This window comes from Panthera tigris, chromosome D1 (assembly GCF_018350195.1).
Source record: "Panthera tigris isolate Pti1 chromosome D1, P.tigris_Pti1_mat1.1, whole genome shotgun sequence".
In the NCBI taxonomy this organism is placed as follows: Eukaryota; Metazoa; Chordata; class Mammalia; order Carnivora; family Felidae; genus Panthera; species Panthera tigris.
In genome coordinates this window covers 57,469,241-57,492,290 of record NC_056669.1, presented here as the reverse complement: position 1 = coordinate 57,492,290, position 23,050 = coordinate 57,469,241, and the positions used below count along the sequence as shown (strand labels likewise).

The following is a 23,050-nucleotide window of genomic DNA, read 5'->3' as shown; positions in this document are numbered from 1 at the left end:
CAGGTACCCCTGGAGATAATTTTTATTGTCACCATTTCAGGGGGGTACTGTTGGCATCTTGTGGGTAGAGATTAGGGATACATAGGCCAGCCCCCCCGCAACAAAGAATTATTTGGTCTAAAATGTCAATAGTGCTGAGGTTGAGAAATTTTGCTCTTTTAAAACAGTTGGGTTTCATGCCTCATTTCTCCAGAAGAGGTGAAATACCCAAGGTTAGCCTCCAAAGTGATGAGATTAATTCTTTTAGAATTGGCTTTTCTTTAGTAGCAGTGAATAGTTATTAATCACCAGATTTTATTCAATGTTCTATCAGGCAAGAACTAGGGATGCAGAAAGGCATTAGACATGGTCTGTTCCTTCAGGGAGTTTAGAGGTTTCTGGAGGAGGTTTAAGAGGATCTGCTTACTTTACCCTGGTTGCAGATAAACTGCCCTAGATTCCAGGAGTCACTGCATTGCAGGAGTGGCTGTACTCAGGGACCACCCTGATTCAAGTGGTGCTGCTGACTTAAAGGAACCCTCCTCATAGCTGACTCTTCCTTCCCATAGTTATGCGATGCCCACCAAAACCATGGAGGTATTGCGGCTGCAAGATCAAGGCAGCAAAATGTTCTTGGACTCAGTTCTTACCACCCATGAGCGAGTGGTTCAGGTAGGCACTCTGGGAGAAACTTGAAATGTATTTGCCTCTCCTGGTTCTTCTTCTATTTTTTTCTCCTTCTGCCATGCCCTTCTCTTCCTGTTGCCTGCCCCCTGAAATGATGATGTTCTCCAGGCTTTAGTTCTTGATCCTTCCATCTCTCCTTGTGTAATACCTTCCCTCTATGCAATCTCACTCATTCCCCGGGTCTCAGTGGCCATCATAATATACCGACAACCCCCTGATACATATCTCCCAGTCCTGATGGGTTATATACTAATAACCCCTAGATAACATCTCCAGTCCTGATCTCTCCATTGAGCTTCAAACCTGATATCCACTTATTTACTGGACTTCTCCACTGGGATATTCCACAGGTGTCCTACACTCAGCATATATAAAACCAATTGTAGAGGAACTGATGTTTTGCTTTTTAAAGTTTATTTTTTTAGGGGTGCCTGGGTGGCTCAGTTGGTTGAATCTGTGACTTTGGCTCAGGTTATGATCTTGCGGTTTGGGGGTTTGATCCCTGCTTCCAATTCTGTGTTTCCCTCTCCCTCTGCCCCTCCTCTGTCACACTCTATCTCTCTCTCTCAAAAGTAAACACTAAAAAATTTTATTAAGTTTATTTTTTTTAATTTATTTTGAGAGCGAGAGAGAGGGAGCTTGTGAGCAGGGGGAGGAGAGGGAGGGCGAGAGACTGAGAGACCGGGAGAGAGGGAATTCCAAGCAGGCTCCCTGCTGTCAGTGCAGGACCTGATGTGGGGCTTGATCTCAAATAGTGACATCATGACCTGAGCCGAAATCAAAAGTTGGAGACTTAACCAACTGAGCCACCCAGATGCCCCCTAACAGCTTTATTGAGAATTTTATTCATATACAATTTACCCATTTAACATGTACAATTAAATGGATTTTAATATATTCACAGTTAGGCAACCATCACCACAATTTTAGAACAATTTCATTACCCCGAAAGGAAACTCTACCCATTTGCAGTCACTCCTCTTTCCCTGTCCCCCCCAGCTCCTGGCAACCACAAATCTGTTTCTGCCTCTATGATCTTACCTCTTCTGGACATTTCATTTAAATGAAATTATACAATATATGGCCTTTTCTGTCTGTCTACTTCCACTTAGCATGTTTTCAAGGTTCATCCATGTTGTAGCAGGTATTAATGCTTCATTCCTTTTTATTGCCAAATAATATTCCAGTGTATGGACATCACCCCTTTCTGACCCACTCAAGAAGTATATCAACAAGACGTATATATTCCGTAATATATGTTCCGTAATATAACATTCCATAACAGAATGTTAAGGTAGTAACACCTTAAATCTATTATGCTAACTTTAAAAATTAAGTACTTAACAATCTTTAGTTCTTTAAATATTATCAGAAATAAATTATTTGAGATACAGATCTTAAGAAAGATCTATCTTGCCACTGAGGCCCATAGGATAAAGTTTGATCTCTTTAGTGCCTAAATACCTTTATGATTCTCTTCCTGCTTTTCCTCTTCTCACCCCATTCATTCCAGCCATACATGGAACTCATTTTAATTCCCTAGTACTGTGTGATGCAACCACACTTTACTGATTTCTTCTGCTTTGAAAACCCTCCCTATTACTGCTGAATTCTCCTAGTTTACTCCTGTTTTTCTTCAAGACTCCACCTAGAAGTTACCTTTTTTTGGAAGCTGTCTTTGACCTCCTTAGGTTAGGAGATATTTGTCTTGTGGGTTCCTGCAGCCCCCTGCATGCCCTTCTCCTACACATCTGATTCGCCTCTGGATTCTCCGCACAGGGTCTGACACTAGTCCAGTCTATGTGGGTACACCTGAGTTGAATCAGAAAGTCATCCTGGACTTGATAACCTCTTGGTCCAGTTATGACATCCATTGTCTGCAGGAGAGATACTAGCCATGACTACTATGTTGGCAAGCAGACACTTTGATGGCAAGAGGAATCCTGTAGAGGTTGGCTCTGAAACTGGCTCTGGGTGTTAATCCTCTACCCAAGGGCCCTGTAGCTCTGCTGAAGCTGACATCTGAGCTCCTGCCATGTCTGCCCAATCACCTGGCTTTCAGTGCCCTCTCTTAGAGCATCTTCTTTCCTTTGCAGATCAGCGGTTTGAGTGCTACATTTGCAGAGATTTTCTTGGAAATAATCCAAAGCAATCTTCCTGAAGGAGTCAGATTGTCAGTGAAGGAGGTATGTGCTAGTTTGAGAAGAGGCCCCCTGGTGGCCCACCTGTGTTCAATATAGATAAGAGCATCTGGCTTTAGAAACAAGACAGAAATGTGGGTAATTTAGCCCAGATAATAAACAGGAAAGGTTTGCAGACTGGTATAACTGTGGTCATTATCCTGCCTCTTCCAATGGATCAGGGATGATCCTTTATGGACCACAGGAGCAGAACTCCATCACAGTATCCTGGTGTTAGGGGTGAACCCATAGTTGTGTGCAGAAATAACATGATTTAAGATTACATACAGTCTAATTAATCAGAACACAAATTAGGAAATGTACTTTAAAGAAGAGTTTCCTGGACCTTTAAGGCTTGACTGTAGCCTGACTGAAGAAAGAATGCCAATCAGAAGGAAATTTGGCATGCAAAACTTAGAAAACATTAGGAACTTCAGCCTAAATACTGAGTATTTGGGTCCATATGCCAAGACAAGCCTTGTTATGACACAGATACATCAGGTCATTTTAGACTGATGCAATTTGCTGCATCCAGCTCTCCTTGTTCTGAGTCCATGCTTGTTAATTCTCTTCTTGTTATTCAGGTTTCACACAGATCTGTATACAGGAGAAAATGTGCTGGTCATGCTGACTTAAATATTCCAGTCCTTATGTCTTTCCTGTTGTAGATGGAGAATTTGGGCATTGCCTCTCTTTAAATGCTTCTAATGAGATACTCAGCATTCTGACATTAATTCTTTATATGTCTGTCTTCTCTCACCAGACTTAAGTTCATTTAAGGCAGGGAGGAAGTCCGATTCAACTTAGAATCCCTAGTCTCTAATATAAGTCTCATGAAAAGTTAGTTGAATCTGAATCATTCTCTACAGAGCTGTCTGATGGCTTTTTTAAACGTGTATTTATTTATTTTTGAGAGAGAGAGAGAGAGTGCGAGCAGGGGAGAGGGACAGGAAGAGTGGGAGAGGATCCCAAGCAGGCTCCATGCTCAGCACAGAGCCTGACTCAGGGCTTGATCCCACAAACTGTGAGATCATGACCTGAACCAAAATCAAGAGTCATATGCTTAACCGAGTGAGCCACCCAGATGCCCTGCTTTTTTTTTTTTAATGCTGTGTATGTATGAATAACTGAAAGCTCTGTAGTAATTCCCACTTACTTTCTTTTTCTTCTCCCCAGCACACTGAAGAAGACTTCAAAGGAAGGTTCAAAGCTCGGCCAGAACTGGAAGAACTGTTGGCTAAGTTGAACTAGCTCATTGCAAACCCTTTCAAGCCAGGACTGGTGATATTGAGTGCCAAGGGGAAGAGCTTCCTGGGTGGTCAAAATTAAGAAGATCCTTTAGATATTGTAACTACCCATCCCCATTAGCCAGGAATGCCTCCTCTCTTATATGGAGGAGTGTTGCTGATTACCACTTTCCTTTGAGCCAACCTAAGACATCCTTCATCTAATAAAAATCTGCAGCTGGTGGACACGTGCGTATGTGAGAAGTCCGTCCATCCTGTGGAATATCTTTTATTTTTTTATTTTAAGATTTTATTTTTAAGTAATCTCTACACCCACCCAGCAGCGTGGGGCTTGAACTCACAACCCCAAGATCAAGAGTCATATGCTCCACCGACTGAGCCAGCCAGCTGCCCTGTGGAGTATCTTTAAGGGATTCTATTTTCTCTTTAGCACAAAAACATACTTCCCTTCAATATTTCTCCAGTTACAGTGATCTCATTCTTTAAAGCAATCTGGCATTGAGTCTTTTAGTGAAACAAAGGATCATAAGTAAACTTGGGTAGAAGGAATAGGGACGGGGCTTTTGGTTTTGCTTATGAAAAAAGCTCTCCAGATAGAAACAAGGTCTGTCCATAATGAAAAAAATCGCTTTGTGGGGCAGTGAGTGACTTGTCATATTCAGGCAGATGTTACATAACTGCTAATTAGGGTTACCTGGAGTGGGTTTAAACAAAGAATTAAAGTTGATTTTGGTCAGGGGTCAGAAAACTGCTTGTGAGCCAAGCCCCACTGACTGCCTGCTTGTTTATTTGTTTTAATGTTTGTTTGTTTGTTTATTTATTTATTTATTTATTTATTTATTTATTTATTTATTTAGAGAGCATGAGTGGGGTAGGGGCAGAGAGAGAAAGAGAGAGAGAGGAAGAGTGGGAATCCCAAGCAGGCTCTGCGCTGTGAGTGTGTCTGACACAGGGGCTCAGTCTCATGAACTGTGAGATCATGGCTTGAGCTGAAATCAAGAGTCGGATGATTAACCAACTGAGCCACCCCAGCACCCGCGCTTTTTTTTTTTTTTTTTTAAGTAATTCATTGAGGTGAAATTCACAAACCACAAAATTAACCATTTTAAAGCAAACAATTTAGTGGTATTTAATGCATTCACAATGTTATACAACTACCACCTATATCTAGTTCTAAAACCCCATTGCCTATTTATTGGAACAGAGCCATGGTCACTCATTTACATGTCATCTATGGTTGCTTTCACACTGGCAGCTGAGTAGTTGCGACACAGACTGTAAAACCAAAACATTCATTATGTGTCCTTTATAAAAACAGTCAATCCCTGATCTAAGTCACTGATTCTCAAACTTAAGTGTGTATCAGGATCACCTGGAGGGCTTTTTTTAAACATAAATTGCTGCTCTTACCCCCAGATTTTCTGACTTAGTAGATCTTGAATGAGGGCCTATAATTTGAATTTCTTACACATTCCTAGGTGATGCTGATGCTACTGGTCCAGGGTTAACTTTTTGTTTTAACATTTATTTTTGAGAGACTGAGCAGGAGATGAGCAGAAGAGGGGCAGAGAGAGGAAGACACGGAATCCAAAGCAGGCTCTGGGCTCTGAGCTGTAAGCACAGAGCCTGACGCAGGGCTTGAACTCATGAACCATGAGATCATGACCTGGGCCGAAGTTGGATGCTTAACTGACTGAGCCACCCAGGCCCCCCAGGATTACCTCTTTGAGAACCATTCGTCTAAGTGACCTCTAATGTTTTTCCTATTTTGAACATTAGTTCGTTCATACTTTTGTACATAATAGCTTATCATTTATTGAGCTAGACCCTGCTCAAGGTACTAAATGAGCGCTAATCCTTACACCAGTCTTTTAGGGTGTGTATAGGAGTGTGCATGTGGATGGGCATCTGTGTATGTGAAAAGGTTATGTGTGAGTGGTGTGTCTGAGTATGCATGGGTGTATCTCACATTTACTGAGCCCTCATTATATCTATGTACTTTATAAAGATTATCCTTGAGATTGATAGTATTCCAGTTTTATACATGGAGAAACTGAGGTTTGGAGAGATGAAGTGACTTCCTTTTCCTGAAGGGTCACATAGCTAATAAGTGGCAGATCTTTCTCCTCGCTTCTGTGGGATACTCCTACACAGAGATCTGTGGGAGCCCAGAGCAGTCTTAGCATTGCAGGTACTTTTCTGAAACTCAACAGTTTCAGTCCTGATGTTATTATGGTTTCTTTGCCTTGGTCTCTAAAGGCAGTAAGAAGAAACTCAAGATTTCCTTCCAAGGTATAACCCTAAGGGAGGGCTGTCAAGAGAGCAGATACCCTCAATTAAAATGCTTCACTGAATTCCCATTGGAGGTTCAGCAGGCTAGTACTTCCAAGTGAACCCCACTGGGAGTGTGGGCAGAATTTTTTAGGTGAAGACTGATATTTTGGTTGTAGAATTATTCATTGCTGAGTCTCCTTTAGAGAAGATAAAAGAGAAGTTGCTAACGATGAGTGTAAATTTGGGGGATGTATAGTGACATGAAGATAAGAAGATGAATAAACACATGTTTGCAAACACACACACACTGTCCCCATATCTATCATATGGACTCCATTTAGGAACCTGGAAAACAGCATTTCTTTTCAGTTTCCCACTTTTCCTTGTTATTGATTTGTGGAAGCAGGACACAGGATTTCATAAATTGAGAAGATATTAGAGCTGAAGAACATTAGGACCCAGCCAGCCTAACCCTCTCTTTTAGCAGGTGTGGGTTAGGGGCCAAGGAAAGGCAGTGCTTTACCCAAGGTCACTGGGCACCTCATTGGCAGAGCTGGGAGCAGGATTTAGATCTCTTGATTCCCAGTCCATCCCTTTCCATTACATCATGGAGGGATGAGTCAGGCTTATCTCGTAAATAGGAGGCAGCTGGGTTCTGTCACCTTGGAGTCTTGTGTCACTGACCTCGTTGATTTTTCCTCTTGCCAGAGTCAAAGAGCTTTTGTTACTCATTAGTCTGCCCTGAAATAAGTGGAAATTGCTCCTAATGTCTTATCCTGGCAAGAAGGATGGGAGATATTCTGATTGCTAGAACCTCAGAGTTACAATGACAAGCTTCATTTGACTCTCTAGAGTGAGGCCCATAAGGAAATGGACTTTCCTAGAATCACATGGCAGTGAAATCAAATGGAATGCAAGTCTTCTGGCTCTAGGTTGAAAATACCTTGGCCACCCTCCCTGAGACAACTTATAAAGGAAAGAGTCAGACAAACTTGGGCTATTCCTAGTTTCTGCACTTATTAGTCTTAAGGCCTCAGGTGAATTATTTTCACCTCATAAACCTCAGTTTTCTGATCTGTAAAGTGGAAAGAATCCCTTTAGCAGTTTGAGATAGAGATAATGTATACAATGGGCTAGCAAGTGCTCAGTAAATGTTGGATTAGCTTCCCTTCTAAACTTCTTCAGCATACTTTTTAAAGAGTTTTTTAAAGAGTTTTTTTAAGTATAACTTAAAAAATATATAGTAAAACAACCTATCTTAAGTGTATATTTGATCAGTTTTAAAAAATAGTCACCCCTAGAAGTACACTTCTAGCCAGATAAAGAATACTTCCATAACCCCAGAAAGTTCCTTGACATTCGTTCATTCTTCCTCAGAAGCAACCATTAATATCATTTCTAGTGCCACAGATTAGTTTTGCTTTTCTAGTATTACATATAAATATCACAGTATATACCCTTTTGTGTCTGATTTCATTTACCCTGTTTTATCCATGTTGTTGTGTCTATCAATAGTTCATCCCTTCAGCATACTTTTAGTTTTCAATGTCCTGGTTAGCGTTAAACTGTGCCCAGAACCACCATGAAAACATGAGGGGTAGGCAGAAGAGACAAGATCGAAGATCAATGGATTGGGATTCAGAACATCTGGGTGCTAGTTTTGGCTCCATCAATACATAACCTTCGGGATGATCCGTTTTGGTCTTCATTTGAAAGATGAGATAATTGACCCAGCAGGGAAACCGACTTGTCCAAGGTCACTGTGTTAGCCAGTGAGAGCCAGAGATAGCTCCAGTTTACTCAATTCCTGGTCAGTGCATATCACTGAGATTTCCAGAAATGAATCTTTATGTAGATCAGTAACTTTCAAGAAGGACTGAATGCCTGGATTGAATGGGCAGTCTTCCTAAGTAAGGCCAGCAAATTCCTTAGCTTCATGTTTTAGTCCCTTTCTTCTAGCTAAGGATGCCTTGTTCTGCTACCACAGAAATTGGCAGCTGGAAATTGGCAGCCGTGGATTCTGAGAGTGTTTTAATTGCAGGTAAAGAAATGGAATCTGGACATTTTGGGCATTCAAACACTGTAGCAATGCTCAGAGACCCCTATTTCTAGGGTGTAAATTGTACCTAAGGAAAGAAAGCTCTCTGCGCAAGCACTAGGTATGTCTAGAACTAGACCTGCTGGAAAGGCAGTGCACACAGAATTGGCCAATGTGTCTTGTGCTGGTTTAATCTGTGCTTTGATATCTTTGTGCCATTTTTGTCTTCAAATGTCTGGTTTCCCTGGAGAATCTGAAATGACTCATTTAGTTCTTATAAATCCCCCTGGAATGACTTTCATTCCCAGTCATTTCAGATTTAGCTCACCATTTAGACAGAATGCCCAGGCTCTGAAAGATGCCTGAGCTCCAGAGAATGAAAACTCTTCAGAAGAAAGCTGCTGGAAAAGAATCCCTCCCACTTCTGCCAGCTTTAAGTCCCTGCTGGAGCAGAGTAGGGAACTCTATCATTCTATACAGCGGACAGTGTAAGGTTTCAACCTGGAATGGCTCCAGTTCTCTTTAGATTTCTAGTCAGCAGCCCAAGGACTTAGCCTCGCAACTTTACCTGAGGAAGGGAGTGGGAGGCATCTCTTATTACTCATCTAGTAAAATGCCATTACAGTGCACCTTTGTCCTGAGCACAGGCCAAGTCCCCAGCTAAAGACCTTGCAGGGAAGGGCCAACTCTTGAGTCTGCCCTAGGCCTAGCCAAGGGTGGCATCCACCCAGCCAAGAGGTCTCTCCACTCATCCCTGGCACCAAGCCTCTGTATACAGGTAAGTATAGGTTATATAGGGATAAGCACGGACCACCTTAAATTACAGCTCCATGGCTATGGGCTCCAGAGCTGAGAGACTTAAAAAACGTGCCAATCTATAACCCTGTGGGCAATGTGTACTGGTTAATCTTTAAGTAAAACACTAAAAAAAGAAAAAGAAAGAAAGAAAAGGTAGTATTTACATAGTCTATGTAGTTACTATTTGTTAAACATTATACTAAGCACTGGATGACTATGAGACCACAGAACAGAGAACAGCATAGACTTTAGAATAAGACTTGAAAGTCTGACCCCCAAACTGATGTTTATTTCCTCCTCTGTAAATGGGAGCTAATGGAATTATGGGGATTAAATGAGAAAATGTGACTCAGGAGAGTGCCTAGCACACAATAATAATCACAATAATAGGCAACATTTAGTGAATGCTTCCTGTGTACCACACAGTTTCTAACTCATTCAACAACTTTATAAGGAAGGTCTACATTTATTAGTTTTAAGGCCTATGGTGTGTATTTTACAGAAGAAAAAAACAGATCCTGAGATGTTAACTAATTTGCCCCAAATCACACAGCTTAAGTGGCATAGTGGGATTTGAAAGCATTGTATCATAGGGATTGAGAGAAAACGATGGAACCAAACAGCCTGGGTTAAATGCTTCATAACCGTTATAATATATAACATAACATTTATATTACATATGACACACATATATAATATACGTAAATATAATATTTATAAGAGTTTTAATAGTTCAAAATACACTAGTAATTTTTATTATTTGCTATTTATATATTGTCCCTCATTTAATTCTCTAAGTATGTGTATTAAACAGGAATTATCCCCATTTACTTTGAGGAAACAGATTTGGGTGGCAACAGAGCCCTCTTTACCCAGATATATCCTGTGACCCACCCAGTGTTAGCTCCCTGGTAGAGCTGGAGTCCTAAAAAAGTTACACTTAGCTGGTTTAGTTTCCTCCTGCTAAGGAGGTCCTTCTAACCTTCCCCTTTGCTAGAATCCCACCTACCTTACCCACAGTCTATCATTTCTATTTTAATTACACAAATTAACACATACATTCCTGTTGTAAAAGACTTGAATATATAAGCAAATATAGTTCTTATTGGAGTTTTACATTGTGACCATTTATCCACTCTTTAAACAATGCTGCAATAACGTAACAGTATATATACATCTTGTAAAAATATATTTAAGAGGGCTCCTAAAAAAGGAATTTCTATTGAAATATTTTAATTTTTTCTAAGTTTTTATTTTAAGTAATCTCTACACCTAAAGTGGGGCCTGAATTCATGACCCTGAGATTAAGAGTTACATGCTCTTCTGAATGAGCCAGCCAGGTACCCCGCTGTTGAAATATTTATTTTTTTTTAATTTTTTTTTTTAACGTTTATTTATTTTTGAGACAGGGAGAGACAGCATGAATGGGGGAGGGTCAGAGAGAGAGGGAGACACAGAATCCGAAACAGGCTCCAGGCTCCAAGCTGTCAGCACAGAGCCCGACGCGGGGCTCAAACTCACGGACCGCGAGATCATGACCTGAGCCGAAGTCGGACGCTTAACCGACTGAGCCACCCAGGCGCCCCTGAAATATTTAAAGTATTTATAGATCCCATCAAATTGTCCTCCAAAAGCTTTACTAATTTATTATCCCTTTAAGTGTGATTGTGCCTGTTCTTCATCCTCACCAGTACTGGTCATTATAAATACTTTTAATTTTTGTCAATAGAAATAGCTAATAACCACTTTAACTTCTTTATGTTTCAATTGGGTTGTTTGCTTTTTCTCACTGATTTCTAGGTACTTTTTACTTGTGCAGATGGTATTCTGTTACATATGTTACAAATAGGTAATGTCTCCTTTATCATTAAAGGTTCAACTCAACTAACTCCCTTGAGATTCTTGCTGACAGCTGCAGTCCACACTGCTCCCTCTGATGACTCAGCATTGAGCAGACATGCACCCCAAAGAGATTCATCTCTCTCTATATGCCCAGTCATCCCATTCTAATTGGATTTTATTGTTCTTTAAACTCGTATTCCTCCTGTCTTCTACCCTCTTCTCTTTCGTCCTCAGTCACCAACAAAGACTCAAAGTAGTTTTAGGGCCTACAATACTTCAGATTTGTGCTTCCAATATATAGATGCTCAAGAAATGTTAACTGATGATGAGAGCATATGCCCCTTTGCATTCCAGCTTCTGTGGCAAGAGTCACTCTTCTAACTCCCTTCCCACTTCCAAATGCCTCATAGGGCTAGGCAGAAAGTAATAGAATGGGTAATGTAGTTTCATGGAAGGAAATGAAAATCAATGGCAACTGTTAACAACTGGAGAACATAACCACCTAAAAGAAGCATCCATATTCAGCTCCAGCAAATTACTGTCAAGTAGGAATATAAGCTCCATGTTGATAGCTTCTCCAGTTTTTAAAATCTGAAAATCTGTATTTTATGTTAAATGTGCCTTTTAAATGTCAGGCCAACATTGTGTGTTTCCTGGGCTGGAAGCACGCTGAGGTCAGACTGTATCTGTCTGCACATAAGAGGCACTCGATGTTTATTTTCCCATTTGTTTTCTTCCTTCCTTAGACTGAATGAAACGTCCAGAACAACTAATGAAAGATAAAGGCACTTATATAATGGCCAGTAATTAGTTGTTCTAATGCTGTTTTATTTATTTCTATCTCTCAAACCAGACTAAGAAACATGAAAGAAGAGATCCTATTATTTATCACATCAGATCATATTATTCATTCACACAGTACCTGGCACCTGGGAAGGTCTCAGAAAAACTTGCTGTGTTGAACCAATTACTCAATCAATGAAGACCTGATTAGGTAATCAGTTTACATTTAGATTGTGAATTTACTTTTAAAATTAAACATCCATGTAATCGGCTCGGTACCTGGCACACTGACCCAAGATGTAAGGTAAGAGAGCATCCCTTAACCCAACTCTTTGTTTTACTTGGCAAATATCAGTTGACATTTAATATCGGTGTAACATGGTAGGTGAGGATGTGTGGGATTGCACAATGAAAATATGACAGCTCTTTACAGCAGTCATGTCCAAACCCATGGCTGTCTGGCTCTCAAAGTCAGTCTTGGCCAGACAATCCCCATGTTTTACGCCTCTCGGCCCAAACTTCCACTGTTCAGGACTTCTTCCTCCTATGATCTCTCTGGGCTCGTTTCTTCAGGGACATCCTCTGGGGATAGGTGGTTTGGGGTCTCAGTGGTGAGCACTGCCTTGCTCTTTCCTCCTCTGCAGCTCCTCCCGCCGCCTTGCCTGATGTTCACTCATGCAGTCCCTGAAGGCCTGTACCTGTGGCTGACACTGTCGCCAGTCCTGGTGTTGGGCCATGCACTCCTGTACTGCATAGTGGGAAGCAGCACAACCAGAGCGGGAAATCAGCTGGTCCAGCGGATCCTCTTCCTCATCCTCCTTCTTCACCTGTCGGGCCCAAGCATGGCCTTGAGTTGACATCTTTGAGAGTCTCTGGAATAATGGAGGGAAAGTTAGAGTAGGAATGTGATTATGAGGTTCCATTACTATCAATAACATTGACCAAACTGCACTGTTATAGCCTATCCGTTCATCTGTCTCCCCTTGCAGAGTGTAAGCTTATTTGAGAACAGATATTGGGCCTGATTCATTGGTGCCATCAGTACTAGGCCTGGCAAGAGAGCAGATCTGTAAAACGGTTTGAACTCAATAGAATGACATAAAGTATATGAGAAAGTTTAGCACAGCACTAAATAAGCTTGAATGGATTTTGCTAACAGAATTTGAATTAGGTGAAATGTCACCTTTTTGCAGCAGATGTCTCCCCAAAAGAATGAATCTCTCCTTTCCTCCTATTAGCCTTTTCCTATGGCTGGAAAAGAACATAGTTTAACACTTGGGAGATTACCCAAATATGGGTAGCGTTTGACATACAGGAGGAATGGAGAGTTCAGTTTAGCTGTAGCATAGAGTGTGCATGGGCGCATAAGTCTGTGAGATGAGAGTACTTAATGTGAGGTAGATTTGCCCAGACTGTCTTCCCAAGATCATCTGCCTCAGAGCACCCAGCAGAAAGCAGCCTACAGAAGGAACTTGAGAAAGCTTTGAAGGGAAATAACCTCAGCCTTTGAACAAATTTCACCATGACAGGCTTTAAAGGAACTAGCACTCTTCAATGCCTTTCCTGTTTCTCTGATTCATTCAACAAATGATTATTGAGTACCTATCATGTACCAGGTACAACGCAAGAATTGAGGATACAGGAGTGACCAAGACGGATGTAGTTCCTGCCTTATTGGAATTTACCTTTCAGTGCCTTTCCTGTGTCTCTGATTCATTCAACAAATGATCAATGAGAACCTATCATGTACCAGGCACTATGCTAGAGTTGAGGATACAGGAGTGACCAAGATGGATATAGTTCCTGCCTTAATGGAGTTTACAATCTAGACAATAAACAGGTTACTACACAGTGTGTACAGATAGCTAAGATTGGGAACACACTAGAGGAACACCTAATCCAGACATGGCAGGAACAGGCTGAGTAGGCTTCCTGGAAGAAGTGATTTCTAAACTGAGACTTGAAAGATGAATAGGAGTTAGCCAAGGATGGGGAGAAATAATACGGGTAGTCAATGGAAGAGCAGGGTCAGGGGTTGAGACAGAATTTGACACAGGAGAGGAACTCAAAGTTCTGTATGACTAGGGAATAGCAAATGAAATCGGCACTATGAGAAAATATCTGATCATAGCAAGGTCTTGTTGGCCACGTTAAGCCAACATAGCCTACCCAAAACTCATTTGCTTTGGAGGCAGTATAACTTAAGGAAGGAGGTGGGTAATAGGTTTTGAAGAGACTAAGATTGGAAACCTAGCTTTGTTACTGACTCACTGGGTGACCTTAAGAAAATCACTTCATAATCTCTCTTGAAAAAGAGTTCACATCTACCTCACAAGACTGTTGAAGACTAAATGACATAATGCACATAAGCCTGGCATGTCCAAAGACTTCAATAAATAAGTTTTTATTACTGTACGGAAAAAGTGCCCTGGATTCTAAGCCAAGAGAACTAGGTTCGAATCCTGACACCACGTTTTACCATACAATCTTCTTAGCTTCCTCCTTAATAATACTGAACTCATACAACTAATATAAGGATTAATATGATAATGGACGAGAAATGCATGCGCGACAACAGGGCTCACAGTAAATGCAACGGTACTCTTTCCCCACCACATCCTGGCTTCAGTCTTCCCTGAAGGAAAAAGAGGAAGACCCATGGTTGGAGATCAGGGCAAGCAAATGGTCGGCAGCGGGATGGCTGAGACTGGCCTGGACTAGGAAGTCATAGGAAAGCAGAGAAATTCATGTGTCCAAGGCACCTGCAGCTTCCACTTTAAAGTCTCCCACTTTAAGAAGACTCAAGCGCGAGCGCGGCAGCCAACCGCAGCCCCGCTGTGCCGGCTAAGCCTTACAGTGCAAGGACGCGGTACAGAGTGCTCACCGAGCAACAGGTGGAACACGAGAATTTGGACGCGCGTTCCTGCACGTCGCCGTCCGTCTTGTAGGCAGTTGTAACTCTCCCGACAGTCCGACCGGAAACCAGCCTGTAAAGGAGCTTGAGAGCGGAAGTGGGGAAGAGGGACCCGCCGCGCATAATCATTGGCGGCCTCTCAGTAGAGATTCCGCCCTCCAATCTCGTCGCAGCCCCTTCTGGGACCCACTTCCGGCGAAGAGCGGAAGAGGCGGGCAGGTGGAGGCGGGGTTAAGATGGCGGCGCCTTTGAGGATTCAGAGCGACTGGGCCCAAGCCCTCAGGTGAACAAAGGCCCAGGCCCGGGACGGAGGAGGCGGGTAACGCATGTTGTCTTTGCGTTAAGGAGCGCTGTACCCAGTCCAGGATAGGGATTACCTCATCGATTCTTAAGGGATCCCTGGGTGTAGAAAAAGAAGTCACACGTGGTCATAGGTTTTCATTCTCAGAAGAGCTGTCCTGAGGCCAAGGCAACACGTACGTGCTGTGTGATCCCAGCACCAGGATTAGGATCAATGAGTGGACAAAGACAGGCAAACTGGGAGGCAGGGAAACTCTTAGCCAAGTAGTCCTAGTCATTTAGCAAATATTTACTGTATTTGCAAAAGTCCTAGTACTCAACCACCTACCTCCACATTGTCTTTGAGTGTATGATGGAATCCTTGTATTCTCAGACCCCCAGTGCTATGTTAGACATATTGGGCAGTTCTATTCAGGAAACAGTGTAACAACCACTATGTCCAGACCCTGTGAGTGTAGTGGAGTTTTAAACAGTGGTTCCTTCCTTCAAGAAGCTGATAGCTTAATTGGTAATGCACAGCAAACCATTCATTCAATATCTATTTATTCATGGTATACTGTGCAAGTTATTACTGCGTGCACCATGATGAGTACAGCAGTGCCATGAATGGCAACTGTTACTACTAAGGGTTTTTCAAATTGGAACAGTGGTGAAGATGAATAAAACATAGGTTTTTGCATTTAAGAAACTTACACTTTACTATGTGGACTAAATTACTTACTACAACACAGAATGTGTGACAAGTAATAAAGGAAGAACACTAACCTTTACTGAGGGCCAATCAGGAGAGAATGCAGGAGAGGAATAAAGAAGTAACTTGCTTAGGATTTTGCAGCCAGTAAGTGACAGAGAGTTACTTAGTATCAACCTAGATTTTTCTGTCTCAAAAGTGTAAGTCTTTTTCATTATATCCTAAAAGTGTTAAGAGTGATGAGGTAAGGATTTGGATGATTGGAGAGGAGCATTCTAAAACGTAAAAAGTCAGTGACCTGTTAGAATGCAGACATTGTGTACTAGTCCCTTGTTTCAATTCGTTTTCCAGATAGCTAGGTGACCTTGAGCAAGTCACTTTTTCCTGAGCTTTAGGGTTTTTTTTTTTTAAAGTCAGTTTTCTTAATAAATGTTTATTTATTTTTATTTTTTAATATGAAATTTATTGTCAAACTGGTTTCCATACAACACCCAGTGCTCATCCCAACAGGTGCCCTCCTCAATGCCAATCACCCACTTTCCCCTCCCTCCCACCCCCCTATCAACCCTCAGTTTATTCTCAGTTTTTAAGAGTCTGTTATGGTTTGGCTCCCCCCTCTCTAACTTTTTTTTTTCCTTCTCCTCCCCCCAAAATGTTTTATTTCTTTTGAAAGAGAGAGAGAAAGAGAGAGAGAGAGAGAGCACACACAAGTGGGAGAGGGGCAGAGAGAGAGAATTCCAAGCAGGTTCCGTGCTGTCAGCACAGAGCCCATTGCCGGGCTTGAACCCATGAACCGTGAGATTATGACCTCAGCTGAAATCAGTAATCAGATGCTCAACCGACTGAGCCACCCAGGTGCCCCTATAAAAATTTTTAAAGTTTATTTTGAGACAGAGAGACAGAGCAAGGGAGGGGCAGAGAGGGAGAGAGAGAATCCCAAGCAGGCTCTGCTCTGTTAGCATGGAGCAGGACGTGGAGCTCAATTCTAGGAACTGGGAAATCATGACCCAAGCTGAAAGCAAGAGTCAAGATGTTTATTATTATTTTTTTAATGTTTATTTATTTTTGAGAGACTCAGAGAGATAGAGTGTGAGTGGGGGAGGGGCAGAGACAGAGGGAAACAAAGAATCCAAACCGGGCTTCAGGCTCTGAGCTGTCAGCACAGACTCTGACGTGGGGCCTGAACCCACAACTGCGAGATTATGACCTGAGCTGAAGTTGGATGCTCAACCCACTGAGCCATCCAGGCGCCCCAAGAGTCAGATGTTTAAATGACTGAGCCATCCAGGTGCCTCTGAGCTTCAGGTTTTTTGTTTGTTTGTTTTTAATCTTTAACATGGGAATAATAAAAGGCATTTTGTTAAATTGTGAGGATTAATTACACTGTTTGCAAAGTGTCTGGCACAGGGCTTGGTTTCCAGTAATCCCAATAAATATCTACATATAAAGTATTTTTTTAATTTTATTTTTTATTTTTTTAAATTTACATCCAAATTAGTTAGCATATAGTAAAACAATGATTTCAGGAGTAGATTCCTTGATGCCCCTTACTCATTTAGCCCATCCCCCCTCCCACAACCCCTCCAGCAACTGTCAGTTTGTTCTCCATATTTATGAATCTCTTCTGTTTTCTCCCCCTCCCTGTTTTTATTTTTGTTTCCCTTCCCTTATGTTCATCTGTTTTGTCTCTTAAAGTCCTCATATGAGTGAAGTCATATGATTTTTGTCTTTCTCTGACTAATTTCACTTAGCATAATACCCTCCAGTTCCATCCACGTAGTTGCAAATGGCAAGATTTCATTCTTTTTGATTGCCGAGTAGTACTCCATTGTGTGTGTGTGTGTGTGTGTGTGTGTGTGTGTGTGTGTGTGTGTATACCACATTTTCTTTATCCATTCATCCGTTGATGGACATTTGGGCTCTCCATATTTTGGCTATTGTTGATAGTGCTGCTATAAACATTGGGGTGCATGTGTCCCTTCGAAACAGCACACCTGTATCCCATGGATAAATGCCTAGTAGTGCAATTGCTGGGTCATAGGTTAGTTCTATTTTTAGTTTTTTGAGGAACCTCCATACTGTTTTCCAGAGTGGCTGTACCAGCTTGCATTGCCACCAACAATGCAAAAGAGATCCTCTTTCTCCACATCCTCGCCAACATCTGTTGTTGCCTGAGTTGTTAATGTTAGCCATTTTGACAGGGGTGAGGTGGTATCTCGTTGTGGTTTTGATTTGTATTTCCCTGATGCTGAGTGATGTGGAGCATTTTTTCATGCGTCGGTTGGCCATCTGGATGTCTTCCTTGGAGAAGTGTCTATTCATGTCTTTTGCCCATTTCTTCACTGGATTATTTGGGTTTGGGATGTTAAGTTTGATAAGTTCCCTATAGATTTTGGATACTAACCCTTTATCTGATATGTCATTTGCAAATATCTTCTCCCATTCTGTTGGTTGCCTTTTAGTTTTGCTGATTGTTTCCTTCGCTGTGCAGAAGCTTTTTATTTTGATGAGGTCCCAGTAGTTCAGTTTTGAAAGTATTCTTGATTTTTCAAAGCTGTCAGCTGTATGGATAGTGAACTCCCTATTGATGAAATATTTGAGTATTCATTTAACCCGTAGATATCTATGCATTAAGTGCTTAATCCATGAATATTTCTTCAGTAAATAAAGTTTGTCTTAGAATAATCTATGCCTGGATGAGATGTTATACTGGATCATACCTCAGTACTATGTCCAAACTGAAAATTATATGATCTTCTTTCCCCCTTGCACCAGTGGCATCCTTTTCAGCATTGAATGAGCCTAATTAATCTTTTGTTTCTCTTCATAGGAAAGATGAAGGGGAAGCCTGGCTGAGTTGTCACCCCCCAGGTAATGTCCATATGCCCAAAACTATATGCCTTCCCTTTAGAGAAAGGGGATTTACTACCCCTAGAAGAGAGCTTCATACTTTCTCTTGACCCAAACTCCTTGCATAATGCTCATAGTCTTCAAATGTTCTTGACCATTCACACCAACTCCTCCATTTCAGGGGAAGGCCTTAAGATTAGTTTTCTATTTGGAGGCCACAGACTTACTCAGGGAGTGATTAAGTCCCTTAGCTATATATTATTGTATTCTAAGCAGTTCTGTAGTTTCATTTGTGATTTCCTGATGATGATTCCTAGATGTATGGCTCCAGCCCTGAACTCTCTTTAAGTTCAAGCAGAAATTGAACAATTATCTGCTAGACATTAATGCTTGAAGCTCTTACTGTTCTCTTGATTTTATCAAATCTAAAACCAAGCTGAGCACTTCTCTTGTCAAACAGACTTTCTTTCTTGATTTTCAAATTTAAGTTACCACCATTCTAGGCATCAGAATGAAAAACCTAGTCACTTTACCATGTCACGTCCAGATAGCTCCCAAATCCTATCAGTTATTTCTTTGAATGACACTTCTGTGTTAGTCTTATCCATTTGTTTGTAGTTATTGTGGTACTATTAAAAAAAAATCAAACTTTTTAATAAATTTGTGAGTTTTGTTTTACTGATTATCCTTAACCTCAGATACCTTTGATTCTTTATATAACTATATTCTATTTCTCTGAGAAATAGAATTTTAAACAGTCTTTTGAGGAAAATGATGCTGTATGGAAGATAGTAGCTAGGTCTCATAGTCAAGGATTTTGTTTTTAAAGATGAGAACTAATTGTAGAGCAATTAAAATACAGGTTATATGTAGAGGAGAGAAGGGCTAACTGAAAAGCTAGTGTCTTAAAGGAGAGAGAGATTCAATTAACTCTAAAAGACTAAGATGAAAGAAGGTGAGGGTAAGTGCAGATGTAGATAAATGCATTGGTGTGGACATAGACATTTAAGAGTGTCTTCCTTCCTCCTTTTCTTACCCTTCCTTCCTTCCTTCCTTCCTTCCTTCCTTCCTTCCTTCCTTCCTCTTTCCTTCCTTCCTCACTTCCTTCCTGTAAGCTCTATGCCTTAATGTGGGGCTTGGCTTAAACTCATGACCTTGAGATCAAGATTCCTATGTTCTACTGACTGAACCAATTCTATTTTATAAACAGAAAACCAAGACTGAGATCATTTCAGTGACTACAGATGTAGAAAGGTCATTTTGAGGGTGTTGACAGAAGATTGGTTAAAATGATACACTCTGTGGACCAGGCATCATGGGGTAGTGGGTGAAGCCAGGAGGGAATTGTGGAGGTGGACAAAAAGCACAGTTCCCTTGATCCTATTTTTGTGGCTTCTTTCTGAACTAGCACTTCACACCACTTTCCTTCCCAAAGCTTCTTTGCTAGATTTTCTCTATTCCAGACCTTTATCCCAGATTGTAAGTTCCTCCATTAATATCCTTCAACTACCTTTTTATGACTGTTTTTAACCAAACTGGTATTTTGTTGTTGTGTTTTGTTTTTTTGTTTTTTTAATTTATTTTTTTCCAAACTAGTATTTAAAAAAATTTTTTTTAATGTCTATTTATTTTTGAGAGAGAGAGAGACAGAGTGTGTGCAGGGGAGGGGCAGAGAGAGAGGAAGGCACAGAATCCGAAACAGGTTCCAGGCTCTGAGCTGCTAGCACAGAGCCCGATGCAAGGCTCGAACCCACAAACTAGGAGATCGTGACCTGAGCTGAAGTCAGAGGCTTAACCAACTGAGCCACCCAGGTGCCCCAAACTGGTATTTTTTTTAATGTTAATGGCAAAGAAACTTATTTAAAGCATTTTTTGTTTTTAATATTTATTTATTTTTGAGAGAGAGTGAGAGAAATAGAGCATGAGTGGGGGAGAGGCAGAAAGAGAGGGAGACACAGAATCCAAAGTAGGCTTCAGGCTCTGAGCTGTCAGCACGGAACCCCCGTGGGGCTCAGACTCATGACCCACGAGACCATGACCCGAGCCGAATTCGGATGCTTAATAACTGAGTTACCCTGGCACCCCACCAAACTGGTATTTCAAAACAATTTTTGAAAAATTATATATAGAGCGTGGGGAGGGGGGGGATAGAGGGAGAGGGGAAGAGAGACAGAGAATATCCTAAGCAGGCTCCATGTTCAGTGTGGAGCCTGATGCTGGGCTTGATCTCACAATCTTGACTCCATGACCTAACCAACTAAGCCACCCAGGTGTCCCTAACCAAACTGTTATATTAATTGATGCCTCCTCCCTATCTTGTTCTTTCTAATTTTCTTTTATTCTTGACATGCTCCTCCCTGACTTGGTTTTCTTTCCCTTATATTCTGCCTAGCCCTATCTTTCTATCCTCTGTCTAGGTGTAATCTTCCAAGGTTCTACTTAAATCCCACCCTCTCTAGGAAGTACTCCTACTCTGTGTGAATCCTTGATGTTTTCTACTCCCCTCTTACTCCTAGAATTGCAGTTTAGTGCAATAATTATTTACTGAATAATTTGTAGACCCTGATCATTTCTGAACTCAAGGACTTTATAGTCTAATAGGGAGGTCAGACATATAAAGTGTATTATGGGCTCTTACAGAAGTGTATATATAAAGTGCAGAAGAAGAATAGAAGAGAATGTTTTTAACTCCATTCTACCATCTGCTTATGTTTATGTGTAGGATGTCTTATTTAGCCCTCATCACTGCAAAAACAGTGGTCTACTTAGGCAAATTTTCTAGGTTACTGAAGCTTAATTCTTTGCTATGTATTATATATATATATATCTACATATATATATGTAGATATATATATATAGATATAGATATATATATATATACTGTAGATAAATACATCTGTGCATGTTGGTCTTTATCTTTCATTCTGAAAGAATTCCATTTCACAGTCCGTAAAACTGAATTTGAGATCACTCTAGTAGTTTTCTTACAAATGCCGTATCACATCTCTAAATCTTTGTCCTAGGTTTTAGCTCGTGAGTGTACTCCCTCCCAAATTAGGTTCACTTAGGACAGTGCTCTTTCCACTTCACGTCACTTTAACACAAGTACCTTCTATTCTTCCATGAGCCAATTTCCTACCATAAGTACAAATGCCTGAATTGGGTCTTCAAGGAGAACAATGTTGAGTTCTTATTATTTTCTTGAGACATGCTTCTTTTGTGCTATGTAGGGAAACCAACTTTGTATGGTAGCCTGACTTGTCAAGGAATTGGCCTCGATGGCATCCCAGAAGTTACAGCTTCAGAAGGATTTATTGTGAATGAAATAAATAAGGTAGGTTTTTATGTCTTCTAGATGACACCGAGTCCAAAACTGGGTAGTACCTATATATCTACTGTAAATATTTATACTGTTATTTGTATATCTGTGTTATCTTTACTTGTATAATAATCACAGTTTTTACGCCTTTGAATGTCAAAAGTTTTTTTTTTTCTTTTGTAGTTACATATACTTTTAGATACTTTTAGTTACGTATACTTATTCTTACTTCCCTTATATCAGCGCTATTCAGTAGGTAAAATAATGTAAACCCCATATGTAATTTAAAACTTTCTAGGAACCACATAAAAAAGGTAAAAAGAAACAGGTGAAATTAATTTTAATAATATATTTTATTTAACCCAGTAGATCTAAAATATTATTTGAACTTATGATTAATATTAAGAAATTGTTAATGAGATATTATACATTCCGTTTTTCTTACTGAGTTCTTGAGATCCTGTGTATACTTTACATTTACCACACATCTCAATTCAGACTCTATAATTTTTTATTGAAAATACTTGATAAATGTATTTAGGTTCTATAAAATTTACAGGTGAGAACACAGATTCACATACCCAAGTAGTTCCAAATATACTTAAAAAGTTTTCCAAAAACTGAGTCAAGTATTAGTTTTTAAATTAAATTTTAAATAAAATAAAAATGCAGCTCTTCATTTGCACTGGCCGTATTTCAAATGCTCAGTAACCTCATGTGGCCAGTATCTACCATATTGGACAGCATAGCCTTTATCTGGCTAGGCCTTGATGAAGACCTACGTTAATAGTACTTAATAGTTTTTCTCATTGGTCTTTGAAGTGAGTAGATGGCCAAACTAAGTACAGTAAAACCTTGGATTGCGAATAACCTTTTCTGTGAGTATTCTGCAAGATGATTAATCATTTCTAATAAATTTTAACTTGTTAAACTAGCAATGTCTTGCAATACGAGTAGAATATGACGCCCAATATCACATAATCACAACTGAGCCAATGGTTCTTAAAATTTGCCTTGATAAATGAATGCTTTGGATTAAAAGCATGTTTCTGTAATGAGTTATGCTTGGGGTTTTACTGTATTGCAGAACCTAAGATCTGACTTTCCTTACTCATTCTGATGGCTGTAGTCAGTATGCTCTGGTGGGT

General features: G+C 40.6%; 3 protein-coding genes across 5 annotated transcripts in view; 2 read left to right on the top strand and 1 right to left on the bottom strand.

Moving 5' to 3' along the window:
* MRPL48 (mitochondrial ribosomal protein L48) overlaps positions 1 to 4,355 on the top strand; it is a 46,143-nt gene extending 41,788 nt beyond the window's left edge. The window contains exons 6-8 of the mRNA XM_007080874.3: positions 549 to 651; positions 2,763 to 2,852; positions 4,023 to 4,355. Coding sequence (XP_007080936.2) covers positions 549 to 651; positions 2,763 to 2,852; positions 4,023 to 4,097 — 268 coding nt within the window. The 3' untranslated portion in view covers positions 4,098 to 4,355. The remainder of the gene's footprint in view (positions 1 to 548; positions 652 to 2,762; positions 2,853 to 4,022) is intronic.
* Positions 4,356 to 11,852: 7,497 nt separating this feature from the next.
* LOC102961942 (cytochrome c oxidase assembly factor 4 homolog, mitochondrial) lies at positions 11,853 to 14,925 on the bottom strand. 2 transcript variants are annotated; one of them, XM_007080869.3, is made up of 2 exons: positions 14,713 to 14,925; positions 11,853 to 12,700 (listed from the first exon to the last, which is right to left on the bottom strand). In XM_007080869.3, the coding sequence occupies exons 1-2, from the start codon at positions 14,869 to 14,871 to the stop codon at positions 12,434 to 12,436; spliced, it is 426 nt and encodes a 141-aa protein (XP_007080931.3). In that variant the 5' UTR covers positions 14,872 to 14,925; the 3' UTR covers positions 11,853 to 12,433. The 2 variants fall into 2 exon arrangements, with proteins under 2 accessions (XP_007080931.3, XP_007080930.2); XM_007080868.2 differs by lacking the exon at positions 14,713 to 14,925 and adding an exon at positions 14,414 to 14,621.
* Positions 14,926 to 14,940: 15 nt separating this feature from the next.
* Positions 14,941 to 23,050, top strand: part of PAAF1 (proteasomal ATPase associated factor 1) — a 32,987-nt gene continuing 24,877 nt past the window's right edge. Inside the window, exons 1-3 of one of the 2 annotated variants that reach the window (XM_042957718.1) lie at positions 14,941 to 15,025; positions 18,564 to 18,604; positions 21,814 to 21,917. In XM_042957718.1, the coding sequence (XP_042813652.1) occupies positions 14,979 to 15,025; positions 18,564 to 18,604; positions 21,814 to 21,917 (192 nt within the window). In that variant the 5' untranslated portion in view covers positions 14,941 to 14,978. The remainder of the gene's footprint in view (positions 15,026 to 18,563; positions 18,605 to 21,813; positions 21,918 to 23,050) is intronic. The other variant, XM_042957717.1, reaches the window with a different exon arrangement.